At 46.9% G+C, this 22,306-nt stretch overlaps 1 protein-coding gene across 1 annotated transcript; it reads right to left on the bottom strand.

Annotated features, from left to right (window-relative positions):
• Nucleotides 1-2,015: 2,015 nt before the first annotated feature.
• Nucleotides 2,016-18,672, bottom strand: CTSH (cathepsin H). The gene is made up of 12 exons (XM_080934905.1): nt 18,453-18,672; nt 13,593-13,624; nt 12,643-12,748; nt 11,617-11,687; nt 10,627-10,731; nt 10,291-10,377; nt 9,429-9,484; nt 8,440-8,521; nt 7,475-7,543; nt 4,383-4,489; nt 3,089-3,214; nt 2,016-2,425 (listed from the first exon to the last, which is right to left on the bottom strand). The coding sequence occupies exons 1-12, from the start codon at nt 18,535-18,537 to the stop codon at nt 2,350-2,352; spliced, it is 1,002 nt and encodes a 333-aa protein (XP_080791031.1). The 5' UTR covers nt 18,538-18,672; the 3' UTR covers nt 2,016-2,349.
• Nucleotides 18,673-22,306: the final 3,634 nt, after the last annotated feature.

Here is a 22,306-nt window from a genome sequence, read left to right as displayed (position 1 = left end):
GACTAAAACCCAGTAAAATTTAAAAACTCTTTCCCCAGGCAAACAGATTCTTTTTGAGATTTTAGTTGGAAATATACTAAACTTATATTTTCTATTTCTAGCAAAAATCAGTGTACATTAATCTTACCACTTGAGAACATGCTGTGCTCTGTACTTCTTCGGGGTGTTTCATAATTTTGTTGGATACATTGAGATGGAATTGACCCCGTAGCCTTGTCTTGACTGGAACTTGCTACATAAACCAGGCCGGCCCCAGACTCGCAGAGATCCATTTTAAGTGTTGGGACTAAAGGTCTGTGCCACCATACCTGGCACATATTTTATAACTTTTTTCTTCATTTAACATTTTGGGTAGTTATTCTTTGGCACTATTTTGTTGTTACATAGCACTTTTCTCGATTTTGTTACATTTTTAATGGGTCTGATTAAAGCTAGTTCTGACTTCTTTAGTTTTATTTTTGTTTTGCTTTTCCATGGAGCCAGGGATCGAACCTATAGCTTCATGAATGTTAGGCAATCATGGTAGCTAGTTTTTGTGTTCATATTGCTGTGTGCTGTTCTTGGACCTTACTGCTATTATCTGCCTTCAGTGGGATTCTTTCATATCTGTCCATTGATTCAGGAGTCTTTAATATACTTAGAAATTATACTTTTATTTTATGTTCTTTTTTAACTATAACAAAATTTTTATCTAGTCATATTTAGATATTTCCAGTGTGTGTGTGTGTGTGTGTGTGTGTGTGTGTGTGTGTGTGTGTGTGTGTGTGTGTGCGCGCGCGCTACCACTGGGAATTGAACTTAGGGCTTTATACAATCTTGGAAAGTACTTGACCTAGATTTCTAGTCTTGTATGTGTTCATATGTATATATATCATGTATGTGCACATGTGTGTTTGTTACACGTGTGTTCTGAGGCCACCAGGCCACATTAGGTACCTTCTATATTTTTTTTATGTACCATATATTATTTTTTAAAATTACTTTTGTGTATTTTGCCTGAATGTTCCACATGCATGCAATATCCTCAGAGGCCAGAAGAGGGCAGCAGATCCCCTGGAGCTGGAGTTTCAGATGGTTTTGACCTGCAGTGGGGGTGGACGCTGGAAGAGTTACAGATGGTTCTGACCTGCCATGAGGGTCTGGTCCTCGGGAAGAGAAGCCAGTGCTCTTAACTGCTGAGCCATCGTTCCAGCCCTCAATCTTATGTTGAGACAGCCACCTCTCATTGAATCTGAGCATGCTGTTTTACAGTCCACCTGTTTCTACCCCACAGCACTGGACTTAAAGCACACATGGCCACTCCCAGGTTTTGTGTGGGTGCTGAAGACTTAAACTCAAGTCATCTTGCATCCACAGCAAATGTTCGTGCCCACTGAGCCACTTCACAACTCCCACAAGTCCTTTTTAGAATTTTTGAGACTGGGTTTTACTATGTTACCCAAGCAGGCCTTGAATTTATGATTCGTCTGAACCACCAGGCCTTGCCTAGATGATGATGATGATGGTGTGTATGTTGACTTAGTTGTAGTGTCTTATGTTACTAGAATCTTCTAATAGATTAAGCTACAATTGCATTTGCCAACTTTTTTTCAATTAAGTTTTTAGCTCTCAGGAGGTCCAAGTAACATGCTGGCGTTTTTCACTGAGTCAGAAAGCAGTGCGCAGGTGACTGTAGACAGGCCCCTGGAGCTGAGAGGGCTACAGAATAGCTTCATGGAAGAGGGGGGTGCTGAGCAGAGGATGGGGAGGGGAAGCTGTGGGACATCCCTTCTGGAGCCAGCTACAGCAGAGGCCACAGAGACTGATGAGATTCGGGGGCTGCTGTGGCTCTCCCACACCTGGCCCATTTGCTCCATTCTCCCTCCTAGGGTTTGGGAACAGCAGAATCTGTAAACCTGCTCTTCCTCCCGGATCCGCATCTGGCTGGCATCAGCACCCCCACCATACTCCCAGCTAGTGATGCTTTTTCTGTTCAGGGAGATGGAATAGATGTCAGAGGCCCAGGCCCAGCCGAGGGCAGTATTCACTGTGTGTTTATTGAGTACACAACATAGAAAAGGCTGCCAGTGGAGTGCTCACTATGTGAAGAGAACTGAAAAGAGAGAAGATTCTAGATCCAGGTGGGTTTGGATCATTTAAAATTATCTATATTCAAAGCGTGTGGCTGGTGATCATGTCACATGGGCGGACTTGATGCTGGTCTAGTCCTTCCTTACTGTCCTTAGGCGTCTGAACTCAGGAGTGAGAGGGCCGCTGGGTGGATTTCCGCAGTTTTCTCCAGGGCGGCATTCTTGTCGAATGACCAGTTCCTTCCTTTGTCTGCCAACCAGCTGCCTGTGCAGCCCTGGCTTACACCTGAGGGATGGGGTAGGAGGCACAGGCGGCCAGGCCACACATGTTCTTCCCGCGCTCAATGAGGAAGTACCTGGGTAGAGAGAACGGATTGAGGACTGACTAGTGGCATCTGCACCTCAGAACTTTCTGGAATGCTGTGGTGCAAACCAAGACTTGACTTGAGAGATTAGGCCCTCTGTGCTTATTCACAGAACAGTTACCACAGGGTTATTTTATCAGCAGGAAAGGACTGGCCTCACTTTGTGACTGATTTCTTCCTTTTTCTCCTTGCATATCCCACTTCTCCCCAGAAACTGATGGAGGCTCCCTCTTTGCTGCTGCCTGGGTCTCCACATAGCTACCTAACAGCCACTACGACTTTCTAAAAAGAAAAACTCTCCTTTTTAGGTGTCTCTTCATCCTGATTCAGAGGAGGGGCTGTTGCTGTAACAAATTCATTGCATCTCTCAGACCCTTCCAGAGGTTGGCTTTGTCCCAGCAAGCTGCTGAGGTTTGCCTGTAACCTTCAGAGACAGACCTCATTAGCCAATTGTGTTCTGGGACTTGTTGGGACCCGGGATCCTATGAACGGGTCTTGCTAACAGGGCCTTGGCACGTGAAGGTTCCATTCTCATGTTCCCTCTCCTTGGCCTGGCTAGGGCTCGCTCTGCGGCTCCTTAGAATCTTTAACTGTGAGGCAGTGGTGTCTCCCACCGTGGAGCACCTCCAGACTTTAGCAACCTGTGCTCCTTACCCGTCATTTCCCCAGTAGGAGCCCCAAGAGTTTTTCACAATCCAGTAGGGTAGTCCGTTCTGTTCCCCGTAGCCAACAGCCAGGACTGCATGGTTTACTTTATCTGGAGTTTTATGACAGGATTTACTGGAAATGAAAATGAAATTTATAAAGGCTTAAGGTATAGGAAGGATAAAGGCAAGGACTGTCCCAAACAAGGGCGCTCTAGTGCTGTAGAGAGCTGTTTTCCACTGGAGGCAGGGTAGTGTGTTGGGTATCAAACAGCTATGGTTCAGCCATGTTGGGAGAGAACGAATCTCATCAGTTCAGTAGTGTCCACCCGGTCCCAGCCACACTCCACAGTGGACGCTTCTGATTCCAGCAAGGAGAGAAGCCCTGCTGCGCTGCTGTAGACAGCAGTGCCCGACTAGAATTCAACCCACTGCTGCCTCTGCGCTCCTTCGGAAAACTACCTTTGTACTTAGGACAAACACGTAGGCTCGCCCTTTAGCCTCGGTGAAAAACTCCAGCGCTTCAAGAAGGCACTGCAGTGACCACGTGTTGATTCAGACATGGGAGACCATACAGAAATTAAATGGATTTGGAGCTGTCACCAGTATATGCCACAGAGGGCAAGGTGCTGAGCTACAGACAATAGGATGAATGCCGACTATCCAGGTTCTGGGTGCTAAAGTCTGTCTGTGGTCTTCCCGAAGAACCAGATAGTGTACTCTCAAGCCCAGAATTCTATCTGAGAACAGCTATGTTTCCTTTCCCAGTTTTGATCTTCAACCTTTTTTTTTTTTTAAAGACTGGGTCTCACGTAGACCAGACTAGCCTTAGCTCGCTCTGTAGTCGAGAATGACCCTGAGCTTCCGATTCTCCTGCTTCTAGCTCTTCTAGCTTGAATTTTATCACACCCCATTTATGTGTTGCTAGGGACCCGCTTCAAAGTGGGCTGCCTGCTAGGCAAGCACTTACTAAAGGAGCTACATCTCCAACCCCATCTTCAAATAATTGACAATTATTTTGAACCTTAGGTTTCTTGACTGACTGTAGCCCCGGCCCTCCGTAGGTTACAACCGAGCTCTGGGTGTAGATTTTGGCCTTAGTCATGGTTTAGTATCCTGACTGGGCCTGTGGCATCCTTTGCTACCTCTTTTCTTTGCTGGGATAGTGACGTGGTCCCTGACAGTCAGAGGCTGCAAGAAGGCAAATGGAACATATATGCTAAGTCAACAATTATAATCTAGTTAGGTTTGAGGAGGCCCACCCAGTCTTTTCTAGTCTCCCTCTGACTCGCCCCTCGGCTTACCTGGAGTAGACGCCACTTTTATATGACATAAAATCTTCAGTCACCTCAAAGGCAAAGCTCACAGGGTTGTACAGAGCCACAGCCTCTACCATTGCATCCTCGTCATTCTGTGGACAGACGTAAGTGCTGACAGACAAGCATGGCGTCTCCCACCTCCCCGCCATGTTTATGGCCTGTTGCCTGAAGCTAGGGGTTGGAGTTCCAGTGCTGTGCAGGTGAGTGTGAAGAACAATAGCCCCTGGTATTTGCAGTAATGCAGACTTCACTCTCTTATGCAGAGTGCCAGCACCCTTTGGATTATTATTATTATTATTATTATTATTATTATTATTATTATTATTTGAGATAGGGTCTCATGTGGTCCAGGCTGGCCTCAGACTCATTTTGTAGCTGAGGATAACCTTTAACGATCTTCATCTCTCCTCCTCTCAAGTGCCAGGCTTATAGTACCATGCCTGGTTTGGATGAATTTTCTCTTTTAAAAACTTTTTTTAAACTGGGCATGATGGTGCACACCTTTAATCCTAGCACGTGGGAGGCAGAAGTAGGTGGACCACTGAGCTCAAGGCTCTTCTAGTCTACATACTGGTTTCAGAACAGCCAGAGCAATATAACTGTCTCAAAACAAAACAAAAAGTGGGGCTGGAGAGATGGCTCAGAGGTTAAGAGCACTGACTGCACTGACTGCTCTTCCAGAGGGCCTGACTTCAATTCCCAGCAACCACATGGTGGCTCACAACCATCTGTAATGAGCTCTGACGCCCTCTTCTGGCCTGCAGGCATACGTGCAAGCAGAACATTATAAGCATAGTAAATAAATAAAAATAAACAACAAAAAGTAAAGATAAACAGAGCAACAAGTGTAATATGACTAAACTACACCTCCTCTGGATTTATAGTTCTTCCTCCCAAACCAAACTAGCTCCCTTGTGACTCCGGCCTTGCCCTCCCTTTCTGAGTGTCTGGGGAATCTCTCATTCGTCTCCCTTACAACTTCACACTCAGCTCAGCCGTTCATTCTCTCAGTCACAACTGACCGCAGAGGCCAGCCACCAGGAAGGATGCAGATGTGTGAGTGTGGTGATGCAGAAGTGTACCGCTCTTGCTTCAGCTCCCAATGCTCCACACCGGGGGAGACAATCGAGGGAACCTCACTGGTGGAACTCAGTGTCCTCGCTCAGGTGATGGGTTCCTTCCAAGTACTACTAGATTTCTTGGGAGCACAGGAGATCAGAGGCCTGCCGCATTAGGACCAGAACCTTGTGGATGGCACTGTTTTTCCTGCCATTCCCTGTCCTGTTGAAGAGTTCTGGCCTGCTCTCTGGGGCTCTGCTTGTGCTCCTGACAAGTGTCTTCCTGGGAACCAGACAAAAGATAACTTTTGAGCGCTTCCTTCACTTCCTGGTAGTGTATGGTGGCCCAGAGGGCCAGTCTTCATGGATGTGTTAAAAAACAGGTTGCTTTTCAACCTGTAGGTTGTATTGCTGAGGGCAAATGTCAGTTCTGGAATGACACTCCTCAGTTCAAATCTAGCCCCACCCCCTAGCTCCTGGGCACATTTTTTAAGCTCTTCGGAGACTTATTTTTCTCATCTATCAAATGGAGGTAATAGCCCCATTCCCGTCATAGGTTATCTGGAGATGATACCTATTCGTGGCTTTATACTGCATCTAGTCACCCCAAACTATTATTACTGTGGAGTGCATGGCATGCCTGTCAATTAGACGGCAGCTGCTGTCCTTACATAAAGTACATTTGTGGTACCTCCCCACCCTTAACTGTATATCACATCTGCACACACCATGGAGGTTTCTCTCATTAAACACATTCCTCCCTGACTGAGCCCATGTCTACCAGACTCACAAGGTCACTCACCCATGCTCACGCATTCTCAGGGTCTGACTGTGTGCTCGGGAATGTTGAGTGACCCTAATCAGACTCAATAAGATTTGACTTGCTGATGTTCCCTTACAGGAAGGGCAAGGGAGGTTCATGAGGCTCTGCCCCCCACCCCCGTGGTTCCAGATACCTCCTCCTCCTCCTCCTCTGAGTCCCTGCCAAGGCTATCTAAACTCTGTCCCAACTTCACATTGTCCCTGCAGGTTCTAGAGGACACAGGAGGCGACATATGCTATCTGTGCAGCTATGAGAAGTTGTTATCTTCTCTAGGATGGGGCATTTTGATGAGACAGCTGTTTTTGAGGTTACTCACATTTCTGTAAGTAAGCCCAACAAATTTACAGGTCCACCAAGCTAGACTTGGGTGCAGTGTGATTATTTTGGCCCGTTGTCGGTACCCTAGCTGGTGTGAGTAGGCATTATTAATATCTTCCTGGGAAAACTGAACATATTTCCCCAGGTACTCAAGGTGAGGTGTGGCATACATTATTAGAGGTATGATTGGTTACACCCTTTCCCTCAGCCTGGGTGCTGAAAGGGAGACCAATAACATGGCCCCACCTAAGCCACGGGCAAGTGACAGGGGTGACACACAATGTGCCTTTCAGACGTGAGGATAGCTGGGGCTGCGACAAATCCTAGCCTAACCTGACTGACAAGTGCATACTCCTCACTTTTCCACTGGCTGACTTGATTGTGCCAGCCTCTAGTGCAATGGCTCTCAACCTGTGGGTCTTGACCCCTTCAGGGGTGGTTTCACAGGGGTCACATATCAGATATTTATTTGCATTATGATTTATACCAGTAGCAAAGTTACACTTATGAAGTAGCAGCGAATAACTTTATGGTTGGGGGGTTCACCATAGCACTAGGGCCTGTATTAAAGGTTTGCAGCATTAGGAAGGTTGAGAACCACTGTGCTAGAGGGACAGTGGCGATTATCACTTGCATTTTAGACAAGAAAACAGACCCACAGGCACAAAGCCCCCTGTAGACCTGTAACTCAGAACCCAGAACATGCCCTGTCACCCCATGATTCCCTCCTGTCTTCCACCACACAGCCTTCACAGTGAGCAGGAAGGACTCAGAAGTAGCCCAGATTCCTCCATCCGTTACAAGCTGCCAAGAAGAGCTGCTCTTGTGGCCTCCAGAGCAGAACACACTTTCTAGCTAGAGATGGACACAGTGCTCACCAGTGTGATGTTGACAACATTCTTGACGAACGCGACAGCTTTTTGGGGGTTGAACTTGCAATGACCATTCTGTTCGGGGTGAAAGAGGGAAAAGAATACAGATTAGAGATGCTTAGCCTTCAGCTGAGGTCACATTCTCCCCACAATTTATTTTTTTATTTTGTGTATGTGATTACACTGTAGCCGTCTTCAGACACACCAGAAAAGGGCATCGGATCCCATTACAGATGGTTGTGAGCCACCATGTGGTTGCTGGGAATTGAACTCAGGACCTCTGGAAGAGCAGTCAGCGCTCTTAACCGCTGAGCCATCTCTTCAGCCCTGACAGCATTTTCTAAGCAGCCCACATGCACCATGGGCTTGCCGACAGTGACAGTGGCATTCCAGAGGGACTTAGAAGTATCCTTGTCCTCAAAGTGTTTAGAACCCAGGAGCAGGAGACACTTCTGTGGTGGCTGGGATATATACTCAGTACTTTGTCAGAGCCCATGGAAGGACCTGAGCCAGCAGCCCAAAGAAATCAAGAAAGAGGAGTTGAGTTTTATGTAGTAGAGTTGGAGGTACAGTCCAGGAAGCAGTGCTAACCAGAGATTAAGTCACCAGACAGAAACTGGGGGAAAGGGACATGGTTTGTGGGGATCCCAGGAGCCCCCAGAGTTCTCTGACCAAGGTTGTTATATAGGTCGAGCTGATCAGAGAGGCCCAGGGTGAGGATGGAGGTGGACACGGGGTGGACCCGTGGAATCACAAAGGAATACGGCAATGTGAATTGGGGTGGGAGGGTCCTGAAGAAGGGCTTTCATGAGAGAGACTTGATGCTACTGAAGCAGGAGCAACAAGAGGTCCCCGGTAAAAGCAGAGGGCACAAGCAAACACCACAAAGGCTCCTAATTTGAATGGCAGCAGGGTGGAGGGGGACAAGGGTGAAACTGGGAGGAGACCCAGCTGAGGCCACCCACAGTTACCTTGCCCATGTAAGGGTAGCTGTCTTCTCCCATGATGCCTTTGTTGTACAGGATGTACTCGAAGGCCTGACTGGGGAGACCTCTGAAAGAAGGACACATGCGTAAGCCCTTCTGGGCCTGGCCTCACAGACAGGACTGTGCATTGGCACTGGAGCTTGGTGACATTTGCCTTTGCCCAGATCACTGGGGTCTTGGTAGGGCACATTCTAGTGGCAGAGGTTTCTGACAGGGCAGCAATGGTTTCAGCCACTGGAGTCTGTGTTGAGCCACAAGTGCCCCTTTGGGACAGGGACCCCAGTCTGGAGAAGCAGACAGCCCCCCAGGAGGCTGAGAGACTCACTATCACCACACACTATCCGTACCAGGCATCCTCATGGCTAATGTTCCCCAGACACCCTTGCCTGACCCCTCATGTTAACCCCAGGAGGCAGCTACTGCCATGCCAGGGCTACAATCTGAATCACACTTTAAAGGTTCTAAAGGTCAATCTTTCCCATCTTACTACCTCACTCAACAGACCCCGCTCTGTCTAGCCTTTGCTCTTTCTCCCTATAATCTGTGTTAACACCTGACCTATGACACACTTGTGTGTGTGGCTTATTCAACTCCGAGGAATGTTATCTCTGTGTGTTCTCCTGCCTCTTGGGTCACCTGTGCATATGGTGGGAAAAGAAAATGGCAGTAATGTCATGAACTGAAGCAAACAGACTTAGACAGTGAGACTCCAGCATGCCCAGGAATCAGCCCCCTGGCATTCATGGGCAGTCCAAAGATGGACAGAAGAAAGGGATTTTAAAAAATGCTGAGCACGGGGTCTGGTGACATCTTGGGAAGAGGCTGGATTCTTAGCCCTGAACCTTTAGCTGTGAGATCCTTCGATTCTTTACCCATGGCAGTGAATGGGATTTCATGACTCTAACAACTACGAAATCGGACAGCAGCAGATGAGAGAGATGAGAAGGGGTGGGCGCTCCCACTCCCAAACATACCCTTCACAGCCATGGTTGTTGAAGTTCTGGGCACAGTCCACCAGCTGCTGCTCAGCCTAGAGGAAGAAGCACAGACCCCGTGAGGAGACAGATGGCGGAGACCCCGGAGGTGCTGTTGTGAAGTCCAGCACTCACTAGGTCATTTACACTCGTGGCCTAATTCGTGTCATGTGGGGATGATTCTGGATGATCTCTGAATATCCCAGAGCGCCTGCCCTGCAGCTGGCACATGTTGGGAGGGGCTCAAATGACCCAGCTGCCAAGCAGGTGAGAAACACATAGGCCCTCCTCCCTAATGAGCACCTGTCCTGTTGAGGTAGACACGGTATAAGAGGTACACCTCATGGATTAGGGGGAAAGGGGTCAGGTCCAGAGCCACTGCCCCATCACTCCTGAATCCAGGCTCAAGGTCACACTGACCTTGCTAGATGCTTTCTCTTCCCTACACAGTGGGACAGTTCTGCCACTTGTGTGACCCTTCCCTTGGGGGTTAGTGGATAGACTGATGGGCCCTAGCCCTCCCCTGCACAAAGGTACCAAAGCACTGGGAAAAGCACAGCTCCTAGAAGGGTTTTCTCCTAGGTCGTGCCATCCAGCGCTTTTGTTGGTAAAATACCAGGCTGAAAACTGAGGAGTGTGAACACCCACATCGACTCAGGAAGGAGCCCTTGGGGCTTCTTCGCAGTCTCTTCTTTTTGGGGAAAAAATATTAGCTGAGCTTCTCAGGCTAAATGTCACCAAGGTTGGGACCATAAGATCCAGTGGAAATAGAACCCTTGGCTGACACCATGAATGAGCCTGAAGGCCCAGGCCCAGTGCTGAGAGGTGGTTTGTAGGTGATGTTCTATGGCTGACTTCTTACCAAAGACAGCAAATTCCCACTGGCAATGGCCACAGCCGACTCTAGGGCCCCCGTGGTGGAGAAAGTCCAACAGCTGCCACAGACTCCCTGGAGAGAGCACACAGAGTAGAAGGAGTCAATGAATGTGCCCTCAGGATAGGGTTCTACCCACCAGTGTGGGGACTGTAAATCGATGAAGCCCTGAGCTTGCAGAGGAGAGAGCTAGAGAGGTGAAGGGCAGAGGCAGGGTCAGGATATGCTTGCAGAGGTGCCGTGAGCGTCTGACTTCTCCATCCTAGTATGGCGTCTGACAGTCTGGCTCTTTTAGGGGGTAAATGTGGGGACTGCCACACATACCTGATTTTTCACTGCTGAAACAACATTTCCTTTCTTCCGCCAGTCCACGGAGGTGGGGTAGGGCCCAGTACCACGGAGGTAGTTGCTTTTGGTGGCTGAGCAATTCTGAAACAACCAAATACATGATTTTAAAGGAAGGTGTAATCAAAATGTAAAAGGGAATGAAGGTGGCAATTTTTGGCATTCAAAGATCATTATGTTTAATCTATACACACCAAGAAAACTCTGTTTCCATGTTACATTCTGTTCTACATGTACTTTATGCTTATGGTAACTAGTGGGATTTCAATGCATGCTATCAAACCTCTAAAAGAATTGTCAAAATGCTTTAAAAAACCTGTACATGTATCTCTTTTCTTTAAATAAAGTTGTAAGAAAAACAAACAAAAAAATAATAAAGCTGCTATGAAAATGGTGAGAGAAAAAAAGAAAGGGAATGAAGGTCTGGGGAGATGATGGTTCAGTGGATACGTACACCATACACATATACCACACACACTCAAGTACACACACACATAATCACGGACAAAGGGGAATGAGAAAGGAACATTTGAGTGTGGTGTCACCCACCGAGCACCTTTGAGGTAGATGTAGGAGGATGAGGAGTTCAAGGTTAGCCTTGGTTACATATCAAGATTCAGGCCATTGTCTTACTGCAACTTGATATGCCATGGCTGGCTGATATTCATGGAAGAGCTACCCTTTTGTGAAGAGAAAGAGGGGTGGATTAGGTTTCGGGGCGGGGGGGGGGGGGGAGGAGGAAGGAGAGGAAAAGGCAGTTGGGATGTTAGAAAAAAAGCCCGTCTGAAATTCACTTTTAAGTGGGCACCCGTATTTTATGAGCCCTGGATCGAGGGGCCGCCGAGAGGTGGATACTCCCGGGACGGCCATATGCCCATTGGCGTGGCTGGGGACAGGGCTGAATCTAGCTGGAAACACCACAGGTTTGAGTGACAAGACCCAGATTTATTTACCATGAGCAACACTGACCTGAGGCTCTGACCAGAGGAATTTGTGTTTTATTTCAGCAAAGCTCATATCTGAAAACTGGTTCAATGCCACTGGGGAAAAAAAAGGGGGGAAACCAAACCAAACAATGCTGTAGTGAAATTGAGGGTCGCCAATAAACAAACAAACAAAGAAGAACCCTGGTCCACCCATGTTCTATTTATAGCTGCTAACAACTTGGCTCCTAAAAAATTCTTTGTCTTGTATAACTTAACACAGCAAGGTCAACCGAAACCGTGCCTCTGAGAAGTTTGGGCAGACAGACACACCCCAGAGTTTCCCGGTGGGCAAAGTAGATCTGGGGTGCAGCTAGGCACCCACTGATGCTGATGAACATCCAGTAAGAGAGCGGCCATACCTGTGCAGGTGTCTTACCCCTGGAACTGGACCCAGAGTTCACCGCAACCCAGCCAAGTTCAACATCTGCAAGCTCTGCTTTAACCCAAGTCAGCCCCTGCTCCAAGACCATATACTAGTCCCAGACAGAAAAAGACAGAACCTCTGTTTTCCTTTCTGTTGATGCTGGCTGCCCTGACTCCCTTAGCTGAGCTGCCATCCTTCCTCAGCAACTGCAGAGATCAGGTTAGACGTATTTCTGGTGACCCTCGCCAGGACTGAAACTGGACGACGGCAGAGACAGCTCACGGGCTCAGGGCAGTCTGAGAGGCAGGGCCTCACAGCAACCCAGACAGGACTCCTTTGTGTGTGCTGTACCCTCAGAGGACAGTGGGGGTGGGGCAGGGCAGGGTTTCCCTAGAATTTTGTAAACTTCCACAAGTGACAATACCGTCTACATTTATATCCTGTACAGAATCGGAGATTTGCCGAAGGCATCCCCTGATTCTATGTCTCTGGTCTCTATGCCCATTAACACTGAACAGATCCTTTTACCAGACTATGACACTAATTATTTTTTTTTCCAGATCTGAGGTGTTCTCACGAACATTCCCCCTCCCCCCCCCACCCTTCTTCTCTCAGAGGCCTGCAGGAAACAGGGCTTCCCAGTACTTTTAAATGTGTGGTTCCTCTGGTTGTGGGCATGAATCTTTCTCCAGTTGTTGGCAAACATCTTCAGCCTGTGGTTGTACTCCTCCGAGCTGTACGTCTTTTGATGCTAAAACAAAACACACAGGCAGCCAAGTCCCAAGAATAGGTGAGTAACACTTACCAGAGGGAGGGTCTTTGCAGAGATATCCCCACCCCTTCCCAAGACTCCTGAAGGGTGTCATGTAGGTAGGCTGATTTCAAATGTCCCTAGACAAAATGATCATGAGTATCTAAGATTCCTATCCTACCTCTACTCCCCAAGTGCTGGGATTACAGGCATGTGTCACCATGCCTGGATTACATGGTATTGGGGATCAGAGTGGGGTTCTGCGCGTGCTAGGCAGGCATGCTGCCTGCTGAGCTGAATCCCCAGCCCATGGAGATTTGTATTCTGCCACTAGCTCAGGACAGATCTACAGTTAGATAGGACTCCCTTCTTGTTCTTCATTGCCAATGTCAGGAAGTTACAAAGCAACCCTTTACCTCCAGGGCCCTGTGGCCAGAATGAAGACCACACAGCCATCAGGACAGCAGTAAAGAGTTCAGGAGACCCCAGTGAGGAGACCCGCCAAGAGTAGGTGGTCCATGGACACCATGACTCATTGCTGAGCTGAGTGTATGGCTGACGCACCATTTTTAAAACTGTATACACTGGTGTCCTCAATAGATTCTGCAGCCACTCCGCCAAGTGCTCTCAATACAAACTACAACAATGGAGAGAAGGCATGGAAGGCTCATCACTGGGCAACACTATTTGGAAGTTCACTTCACTGTATCCTTCCTGGAGTTTGGCCACTTAGAATCATGGAAAGACCCATGACAGACAGAGCAAGGTTGAAAAAGCCCTCTTTTGTCTCAAATCTGAGACGGTTTAGTTTGCTAAACATCAAAAGAAGAAGTTGGCCACTGACCTGTTTCATCCATGACTTAAAGTGAAACTTTTCTGTAAAAAAAAGACAAAGAATTAGGACTACGCATGACTCGTGATCATGTTGAGTCTAAAGCCTAGTAGGGCACTGGAGAGCTGATTTGCATTTTATTGATTTATGATGATGATGATGATGAGACAGGGTCTCATGCTGTAGTCTTGACTGCCCTCAAACTCATAGAGATCTGCCTGCCTTTGCCTCAGAGGGCTGAAATTAAAAATGTGTGTCACCACACCTAGCTGATTTGCATTTGCAAAATACCAAAGTGGGGGTTGACACGGGGCTATCTACAACTTGAGTGCAAAAAGGAACTCAAACTCTTTCTGTTTTATTGCCACAAGTTTGAGAAACTGCTATTTATATGTGATAAGTGGGGGAGGTGTGCAACCACGGGTACACATGTGAAGGCCATAGTTGACTAGATGTCTTCCTCTGTCTCTACCTCATTTCTTGAGAGTGTCTGGAAGAATCCAGAGCTCAGTTACTTGGCTCTACAGGCTGGCTAGAAAGGCCTGGGATCCTCTGTCTCTTCCTTTCAGCCCTGGGGTTATATATATATATATATATATATATATCTGTGTGTCTCCACATCTGACTTTTTATGTGGGTATTAGGGACCAGAACGCAGGTGCTTATACTTGGCCATGATCACTTTACCCACAGAACACTCCATCTGTGGTATACTTAAGTTTGAAGTTATATTTATTTGTGTGTGTGTGTGTGTGTGTGCGTGCGCGCGCTCATCACAAGATAGCTTTTGGAAGTTGGGTCTTTCCTTTCACCAAGTGGATCCCAAGGATCCAACCCAAGTCTCCAGGCTTGGTGGATTTTTTTTTTTCATGTCTGCTCAGAAACAGAATTTTGGAGTGTTGGGAATATTTTATTGTTTTATGGGGTGCAATTTACCAGAGTTTGCTCAATCACGAAAATTCACTGGAGTTCATATTTAATGGTTAGGGCACTTTTGCCACTACAGCTCAATATAAAGTTAATTGAAGATTGGATACATTTGCCTCACTCTCCTGATTTGGGGTTACAGATGTGTAGTACCATGCCCAGTAACTGTTTTATCGTCAGCAATGCCTGTGGTTACTGGTATTACTCATCTTTGTTGCCTAAATGGAACCATAGGTAATGGGAAAAGAAATGGGTATGGTTGTATCAGCTATAAAACTTTACAAAATCAGGCAAGCCAGCTGTGGATTCGAGCTATATCTCCCCCTTGTACACAATTTAAAATTTCCATTTTTTCTTTTCTTTATTTATTTCATGTATGTGAGCACACTGTCACTGTCTTCAGACACACCAGAAGAGGGCATCAGATGCCATTACAGACAGTTGTGAGCCACCATGTGGTTGCTGGAAATTGAACTCAGGACCTCTGGAAGAGCAGTTAGCGCTCTTAACCACTGAGCTATATCTCCAGCCCTGAAATCTCCATTTTAAATTTAAATAGCTGCAAAAGATGTGTTCTAATATACTTTTAATGTTTTAAATTTTTGTTTTTTACAGTATGTACATAAGTTGTACCTGAACACACTATGGTGTGACTGTAGTGGTCAGGGACAACACTCACAAACATGTTCTTGCCTTCCACCATGTGGATTCTGGGAACTGAACTCAAGGTGTTGAGCCTGGTAACAAGCACGTTTCCTCTCTGAACCATCTCATTGGCCCCTTAAATTAAATATTGACATTTGAAAATAAGACCATAGCTAGGGAGATGACAGAGCCGTTAAGGCACTGGCCACAAAAGCAGGAGAATTGGAGTTTGCGTCTACAGAACTATTAAATGCCAGTAGAGCAAGGAAGCTAACCCACAGTTCCAGCCTGGGTGGCAGGGCCAGGGGATGCCCGGAGTGCATTCAGCAGTAATAGCCAAATTGGTTTGACTGACAGACCTGGCCTCAAAAAAGAAGGTAGAAGAACAATTTTCTTTGAAATATCAAGAAGGTTCCTGATATATTAACCTGGGGCATCCACACATATCTATATGCGTGTGAGGTCATATATAAGAACATAAATGCATATACTGCCTGCCTTACACACAAACACAAGAGTTGGATGCCTTGCCAGTCGTGGAAGTACAAGCCTGTTAGTTCTAGCTCTGGGGACGCTGAGGAGGAGGGAGGACTTAGGAGTTCAATTGTAGTGTTGGCTACATAAAAGATCCAACCTCAAAACCCCACCACCAACATCAACAGCAAAAGAGTTGGATTTTTGACATAATTATTTTTCTCCTTGAACACCTATCTTCCTAGCAGCCTAAGAAAGAACACTTATATTACATCATCCTATCTCCTTTTCTGCAGCACAAAATACCAATTAAAATTATTTTTGCTCCCTAATCATTAAAAAAGTACTCTAGATTGAGCAATAATCAAAAATTGTTATGAAGACCTTGATTAATTTTTTCCCAAATATATTTTACACTCTGAAAAATCATTGTTAGACCTAAAAGAAGTAAAACTTGAGTGGAGATATATCTTTTGTATGTGTGTTTAGAACAGCATTTGGCCAAATAGCCCAGGCTAGCCTTGAACTCACAATCTCTATGCTTCAGGCATCTGTACTCTGGCTACATGGGCAGTTTGGAAGGAAAGGTTCTCGTCTGATTTCGCTGACACCATTTGTGTCCAGATCATTTGGGATGGCTCCACGTTGCCTCAGGGGATTCCTAAGGATCCAGGCCAGCCCAGCTATATAAAGGTCGTTGCTATGTGGTAGCCACATCGTTGTCTAAAAGCTCCAGACCAGCTCCAGACCTGCTCCAGACCCTAAGTCATTACCATAAGGAAGAAAAAGTATAGTTCCTCAAGACAAACCCTGAGCGGGGTGCAGGGGATTCCACTGCTGTGGCCGAGGCCTTCAGAGAAGACAAACCTCTGCCCAGGGCTAACCTGTGTCTCTTTTGGGACTTGCAAGGGGTGGGGGTGGGGTTTTCTAAACCAACAAGAGAAAGAAAGCCCCAGAATTCTTCAGTGTTGGTGGATGAAAGCACAGATGACATCAGACCAATCCCAAGCTTACTCTGATTTAAAGGAAATTTGTTTCATCAATTTATTTTTTACATGCGTATGTGTGTACAGTGTGTATGTGCTGTGTACAGTGCACTGTGTACTCACAGATGTCCCATGTTTTCCTTTTCACACTCCACTTTACTGAGACAGGGGTCTTTAACTGAACCCAGAGCTCACCGATTCTAGGTAATCTGGCTACCCTGTTTACCCCAAGACCCTTTCCAGTGTTGCCTCCTGAACTAGGAGATCAGAGATGGCTGCTATGCCTGACCAGCTTTTACATAAGTTTGGGGATAAGGACTCTGGTTCTCAGACCTGTAGGGCTCGGTGCAAGGAACGTGTTTTTTGTTTGTTTTGTTTTTTGTTTTTTACCTAGGGCTTGGCACAGGCCTGTAATCTCAGTACTTGGAGATTAGAGACAAGAAGACCAGGAGTTCAAGGACACCTTTGGCTAGTTAACCAGTTAAAAACAGAACAAACAAAACCAAAAAGGGGTCACATGGTCCCATCCCTGGCCTGAGGATTTATAGGCAGTTAATAGTTGCTAGGGGAGGGAAGATACATTTTCTTCAATCGAGTAGCAGCTGGGTTAGGTAAAGTGACCATGTTTTTGATGACCCTAATAAAGCCCAAAGGTCGCAGAAAGATTTGAAGGAGGGAGGAAGGTAGGGAGGGGAAGGAAGGAGAGGGAGAGGGAGGGAGAGTCTAGTTTCTAGACTGATTTCGCAGATCAGTTGGGGTGGCTCCATCCCAGGGTAACCCCAGGGATCCATGGCTGAACAGCAATATGAAAAAGTCTTTTTGCTATGTGGCATTTATATCTTGCTCCGAAAACCCCTAAACCTGTTCCAGGAGCTCAGCCAGGGCTATTTCTCTCCAGGAAAAAGCTACACAGTGAGTTACAAAACAAAAAAGAAAGAAAAGGGACAAGCTGGGAAGAGGAAGTGGAAATGGGAGGGGACAACAGAGGGCGATGAAGGCTGAAATACGATCAGAATATATTATAAACACCCATGAAGATGTAATAATGAAACTTATCACTAAATACAATTAATATATGCTAATAAAGTCATTTTTAAAAAGGAAGTTTATTGTGTCCCGCTGAAGGACCGTCAGCAGGGATAGGAAACCACAAACCAGCTTTCACTCTCGACCCAGGGGCTTTGATTGAAGGGACTTTTACACTTAAAAATGGTTGGCGCTCACACGCGCGCGCGGGGTGGGGGTGGGGGGAAACAACTGCGCCTGAAAAATCACTTAACTTCTGTCTTCACTGTCCATAAATAAACATCTATTAGAACAAGCTACTCGGAGCTGCGTTCGTCCCACAAGCGAGCTTTTAGGAGTTGCTACAGACACCAGCGTTGTACACAATTAAAGTACTTACTAGCTAGTCTTCGGTCGCACTTTGCCAAGAGTTGAGGAGGCTTTCCGGAGCCAGCTTTTCCAGACACACCACAGACGCTAGGGTTAAAACTGCTGTGGGTGCTGTGTGTTCCTCACGGCAGGGAGTCACCCCAGCATGGAACAGTCGGATTAATAACCACGGTAAGGCGATCCCCGGGGAAGCCAAGTCCGCGGAAAGTACAAAAATACAGGCTGGGATGTCCCGCTTCCATGGTGGGGCAGGACTGTTCAGTGTCCTCAGTTGTCCCGGCTGTCGAGCAGAAGGGGCTGAGGGCTTCTGAGCCAGAAGGACTCTGGGTACCTGCCAGCCTATTCCTGGGATCACACAAGATGCATGTCCCCCGAGACTAGCCCGGAGCTCCCTGTTTCTCCTCCAGTGTCCCCGGATCCCTGCGCCCCACTTTCTCCCTCGTACCTATGGCGTTCACGGTCAGCTCGGCGGTGGCCCCGGCACTCAGCAGCCAGGCCCCAGTGCACAGCAGCGACAGCACAGCCCACATCGCGGAGGGAGCTCACTGCCCGGTCCTGTCGAGTGCCCTCTGAGTGCAGCTTGTGGGGAAGGAGGTGGGGCGACGCTGGCCTCCGCCTAGGTGGTGCTGGTTCCTTCCGCACCCCCTGCGGCCATTACACTCCTCTATTTTTGGGAAGAAGGGCTCCCAGCGTCTGACCCTGAAGACTAGTCCCGACCAAGTGGGAGGAAACACAGCTGAAGCCCCAGTTTACTTTCTGTCCTCGTCTCCAAGGTTTCTTGAGCCATAGCTCCTTGGCCTTCCCCAGGGTTTGGAATGAAGTAACAAGAGGGCTCTCCTAACTGCTTACTCCCAACAGGAATTTGGGTTGGTTCTGAGGAAGTCACACTGTGCCTTCTTTATTTTCCAAGTCTGAAGGAGGAAATGGTACATTTAAGGTCCGCATATGAAATAAACAGACAAAGCACCTTTTGAACTAAGGAGCCTTTCTTGCTGGTGTTCCTCTGAAGGAGAAAGGAGAATTCAGACAGGCCTAGCACTCACACCTTGCACCATGGAGGCCAGGTTATTCCCGCTTGTGTGTTGCCTTACCAAATGGCACATTTTCTACTCCCTACTTTACAAATGTGGAAACTGAGGTCTTAGGTCTTAGGTCTAGATGAGTAGTTTTTCCCATAGAAAGTCTGAGCCTACTACGGTATTTCTTCCTTCCTTCCTCCCCCCTCCCTTTCTCTCTCTTCGTATAATCTCCCATATAGCCCAGGCTGTCCTTGAACCTGTAACCTTCCTGTTTCAGTCTCCTTTATTAGAATCCCCTGGCAGCCCATGGCATTTTGATGAAGGCAGAATGACCTTCCTCTTCCTGGGGGTCAAAGGACCCTTTAAAAGGGACCATCTAAGACCATCTAAAAACACAGATATTTATATTATAATTTATAACAGTAGCAAATTTACAGTTATGATGTGTCAACAAAAATAATTTAATGGCTGGGGGTCACCATAACATGAGGAACTGAATTAAAGGGTCACAGCATAGGAAGGTTGAAAACTGCTGGTCTAGAGAATCTGACCAGTTCTCAGAACTCTACTTAAGAAGCCTTGGGACCAAGGATGTAACTCAGTGAACATGGCCCAGCATGCACAAGGCTCTAAGTTCCATGCCTAGTACTTCTAGAAACATACACACACACACACACGCACACACACACACACACACACACACACACATACACACACAGACGTAACCAAACAGACAAACTCAAACAAGAGCCACAACACAAAGGCATGTTTTCAGATGCTCTGGACATGTGGACACTGAATCTACACAGATCAGTTCTGACAGGCCTGAAATATGGCTCCAAGGACAGAGAGTGTGGAAAGAGCTCCCATCTTAGGATTTCTGACTTGATGCGTTTCAGTTTTGAATTCTGGGCTCTTCCCAGGCCTGCAGCTCTAATCAGCAGAGAGATGCTGAGGGGAAGTGGCTGACATTCTGAAGCAAACTGTATGAGGCCAATGGCTTGAGATGGTAGGTCTTTGGTCCTTATTATGTAACGGGCTGTATTTGTCGAATGATCTTGACCAACTGTTGGCGAAGGTTGGCTTTTGAACACATTTTCGGTAAACTGGGCAAAGCTGTGAAGTTTGATAAGTGGGATATATAGTAAAATGTACTCTTGATTTATAGTGTTTTCAGCTACGGAAGTTGAAGAGCATTTGCATTTTTATTTAGCATATGTATGTATGTATGTATGGACAAACACATGAATGCATGCACTTTCAAGTATGGTCATGAGTACGTACAGGCGTTTCATGTAAGTGTGTGTGCACATGCATATCTAGGACCAAAGTTGACTCTAGGTGTCTTTCTTGATCATTTGCTTTGTCTATTGAGCAGATTCTAACTGTTCTAGTCAGTGAGCTTGCTACGGTTGTGTTCCTGTCTCTGCCTCTTGAATGTTGTGATTAAACAGAAGCCACCAAACCTGTTTGTGCTTTAGTGGGTTCTGGGGATCTGAAGTGTGGTCCTCACACTTGTTGGACAAGTATCTTACCCACTGAGCCAGCTTTCCAGCTCCTGCCCTTGTACGTCTGATAAAGCAGATGCTCTTCTGAAAGAGAGCTGTGCTTTGAGAACAATGTCTCTCATTGCCTGCAATGGTGCTATTTGGAGTGTGAGTTCCTGGTCTGATGAAGATGTCCTCTGTAGCAGATGTCCTACCCTGTAGGGTGTGGAGACTGCCTCACCCTTCTGTCACTCTGGCCTTCTGGAGAGCAGCAGGATTTAAGGACCCTGCATATTGAACTGGTCCAGGGCTGTTCCCATGGCTTAAGAATTGTAGATCATGCAGAGGGCAGAGGCTTCTGGGTTAGTGAGAAGTGAAGGGTGTCCACCTGGTCTCTTGGGTACCAATGTGTCATTTTTGCCTTACCACAGATTCCCTCCGTCACCTTGAACAAATAGTTTGCGCTTCTCCAAAACCCAGATGCACTCTGTGTCCCGAGCTTGTGACACCTGATTCTTATTATTCCCCTTCCCTCCTCTTCTTCCAGTGCCCCCACCCCCAATCTGCCTTAGATCCACTCTTCCTCTATCTCCCTTCAGAAAAAGGCAGGCCTTCCAGAGACATCAAACAAATATGGCACATCAAGTTGCAATAAGACTAGGTACATCCCTTCATATTAAAACCACTTGAGGCAACCCAGTAGGAGAAGGGTTCCAAAATCTGGAAAAGGACAGCCCCCATCCCCACTTTTAGGCGTTCCAGAAGAAGACCAAGCTACACACCTTGACATATATTTAGTGGAGCTGGTCAGACCCACACAGGCTCCCTGACGTCAGCTCAGTCTTTGCAAACTCCCATGAACCCTACTTAGTTGGTTCTGTGATTTTCCCTGTAGTGTCCTTGACCCCTCTGGCTCCTACAATCCTTTTTTCCCTCTTCTGCAGGATTCCCTGAGTGTTTGGCTGTGGGTCTGCATCTGTTCTCAACAGTTGCTGGATGAAGGCTCTCTGATGACCATTATGTTAGGCTGGGGTCTCTGAGTATAACATAGTATTATTAGGAATCATTTATTGACTTTTCTTTTTCTTTTTTTCCCTGTTTTTGTGAATGGTGTTTGGTTCTGTTGTGGGTCTCTGGGCTATCCAGCCTCTGGTTCCTGGTCCTCCAGATGGTGTCAGGAGTGGGGTCCCTCTCCTGGCGTGGGTCTCAGGCTAGACTGGTTATTGGTTGGCCACCCCCACAAGTTGTGCTTCATGATACCTGCTTTAATGATTAATTTGTCTGCCCTACTGAAGTCAGCTGGTTTTTGCCTCTGTACCTGTGAGGTTTCTTCTCCACAGATCTTGGCTTCTATGCATCTGCAGTGAAGATATTGAAGGTTGGTGCTAGTGGCAGAGATTTGTGGGAACAGGCTGGGGGTAGACTCTGCAGGTCTCTTTCTTCAGGTTATCTGGTCAAACACATTCTGAGTACTGCCGGGAAGGGACTTTACAGCTGAAATTAACCCCAAATTAATTGACTTTAAAACATGATCATTTGGGGAGCCTTGTAATAAATCACAGGACCCTCAAAGGCAGAATGTTATAGGGTATCCACTAGAGAAGACTGCTCTACATGGGTTTAAGCCAATAGAAAGTCTTAATTAGCTGGCCAGCAATTATCTCAGGGTGAGCTTTTAAGCACAAAACCCATATTCTGGTTGGCATACTTGAGTTAACAAGCATAGTTAGCCAGAAGCTGAACTACAGTAGCCAAAGGCAAGGTTAGTACATTTAGAGTCTTTCCCAGAACTA

This window comes from Micromys minutus (genome assembly GCF_963924665.1).
Source record: "Micromys minutus genome assembly, chromosome: 21".
NCBI lineage: Eukaryota > Metazoa > Chordata > Mammalia > Rodentia > Muridae > Micromys > Micromys minutus.
The sequence above is the reverse complement of the archived record's forward strand: the minus strand, read 5'-3'. Positions and strand labels throughout refer to the sequence as shown.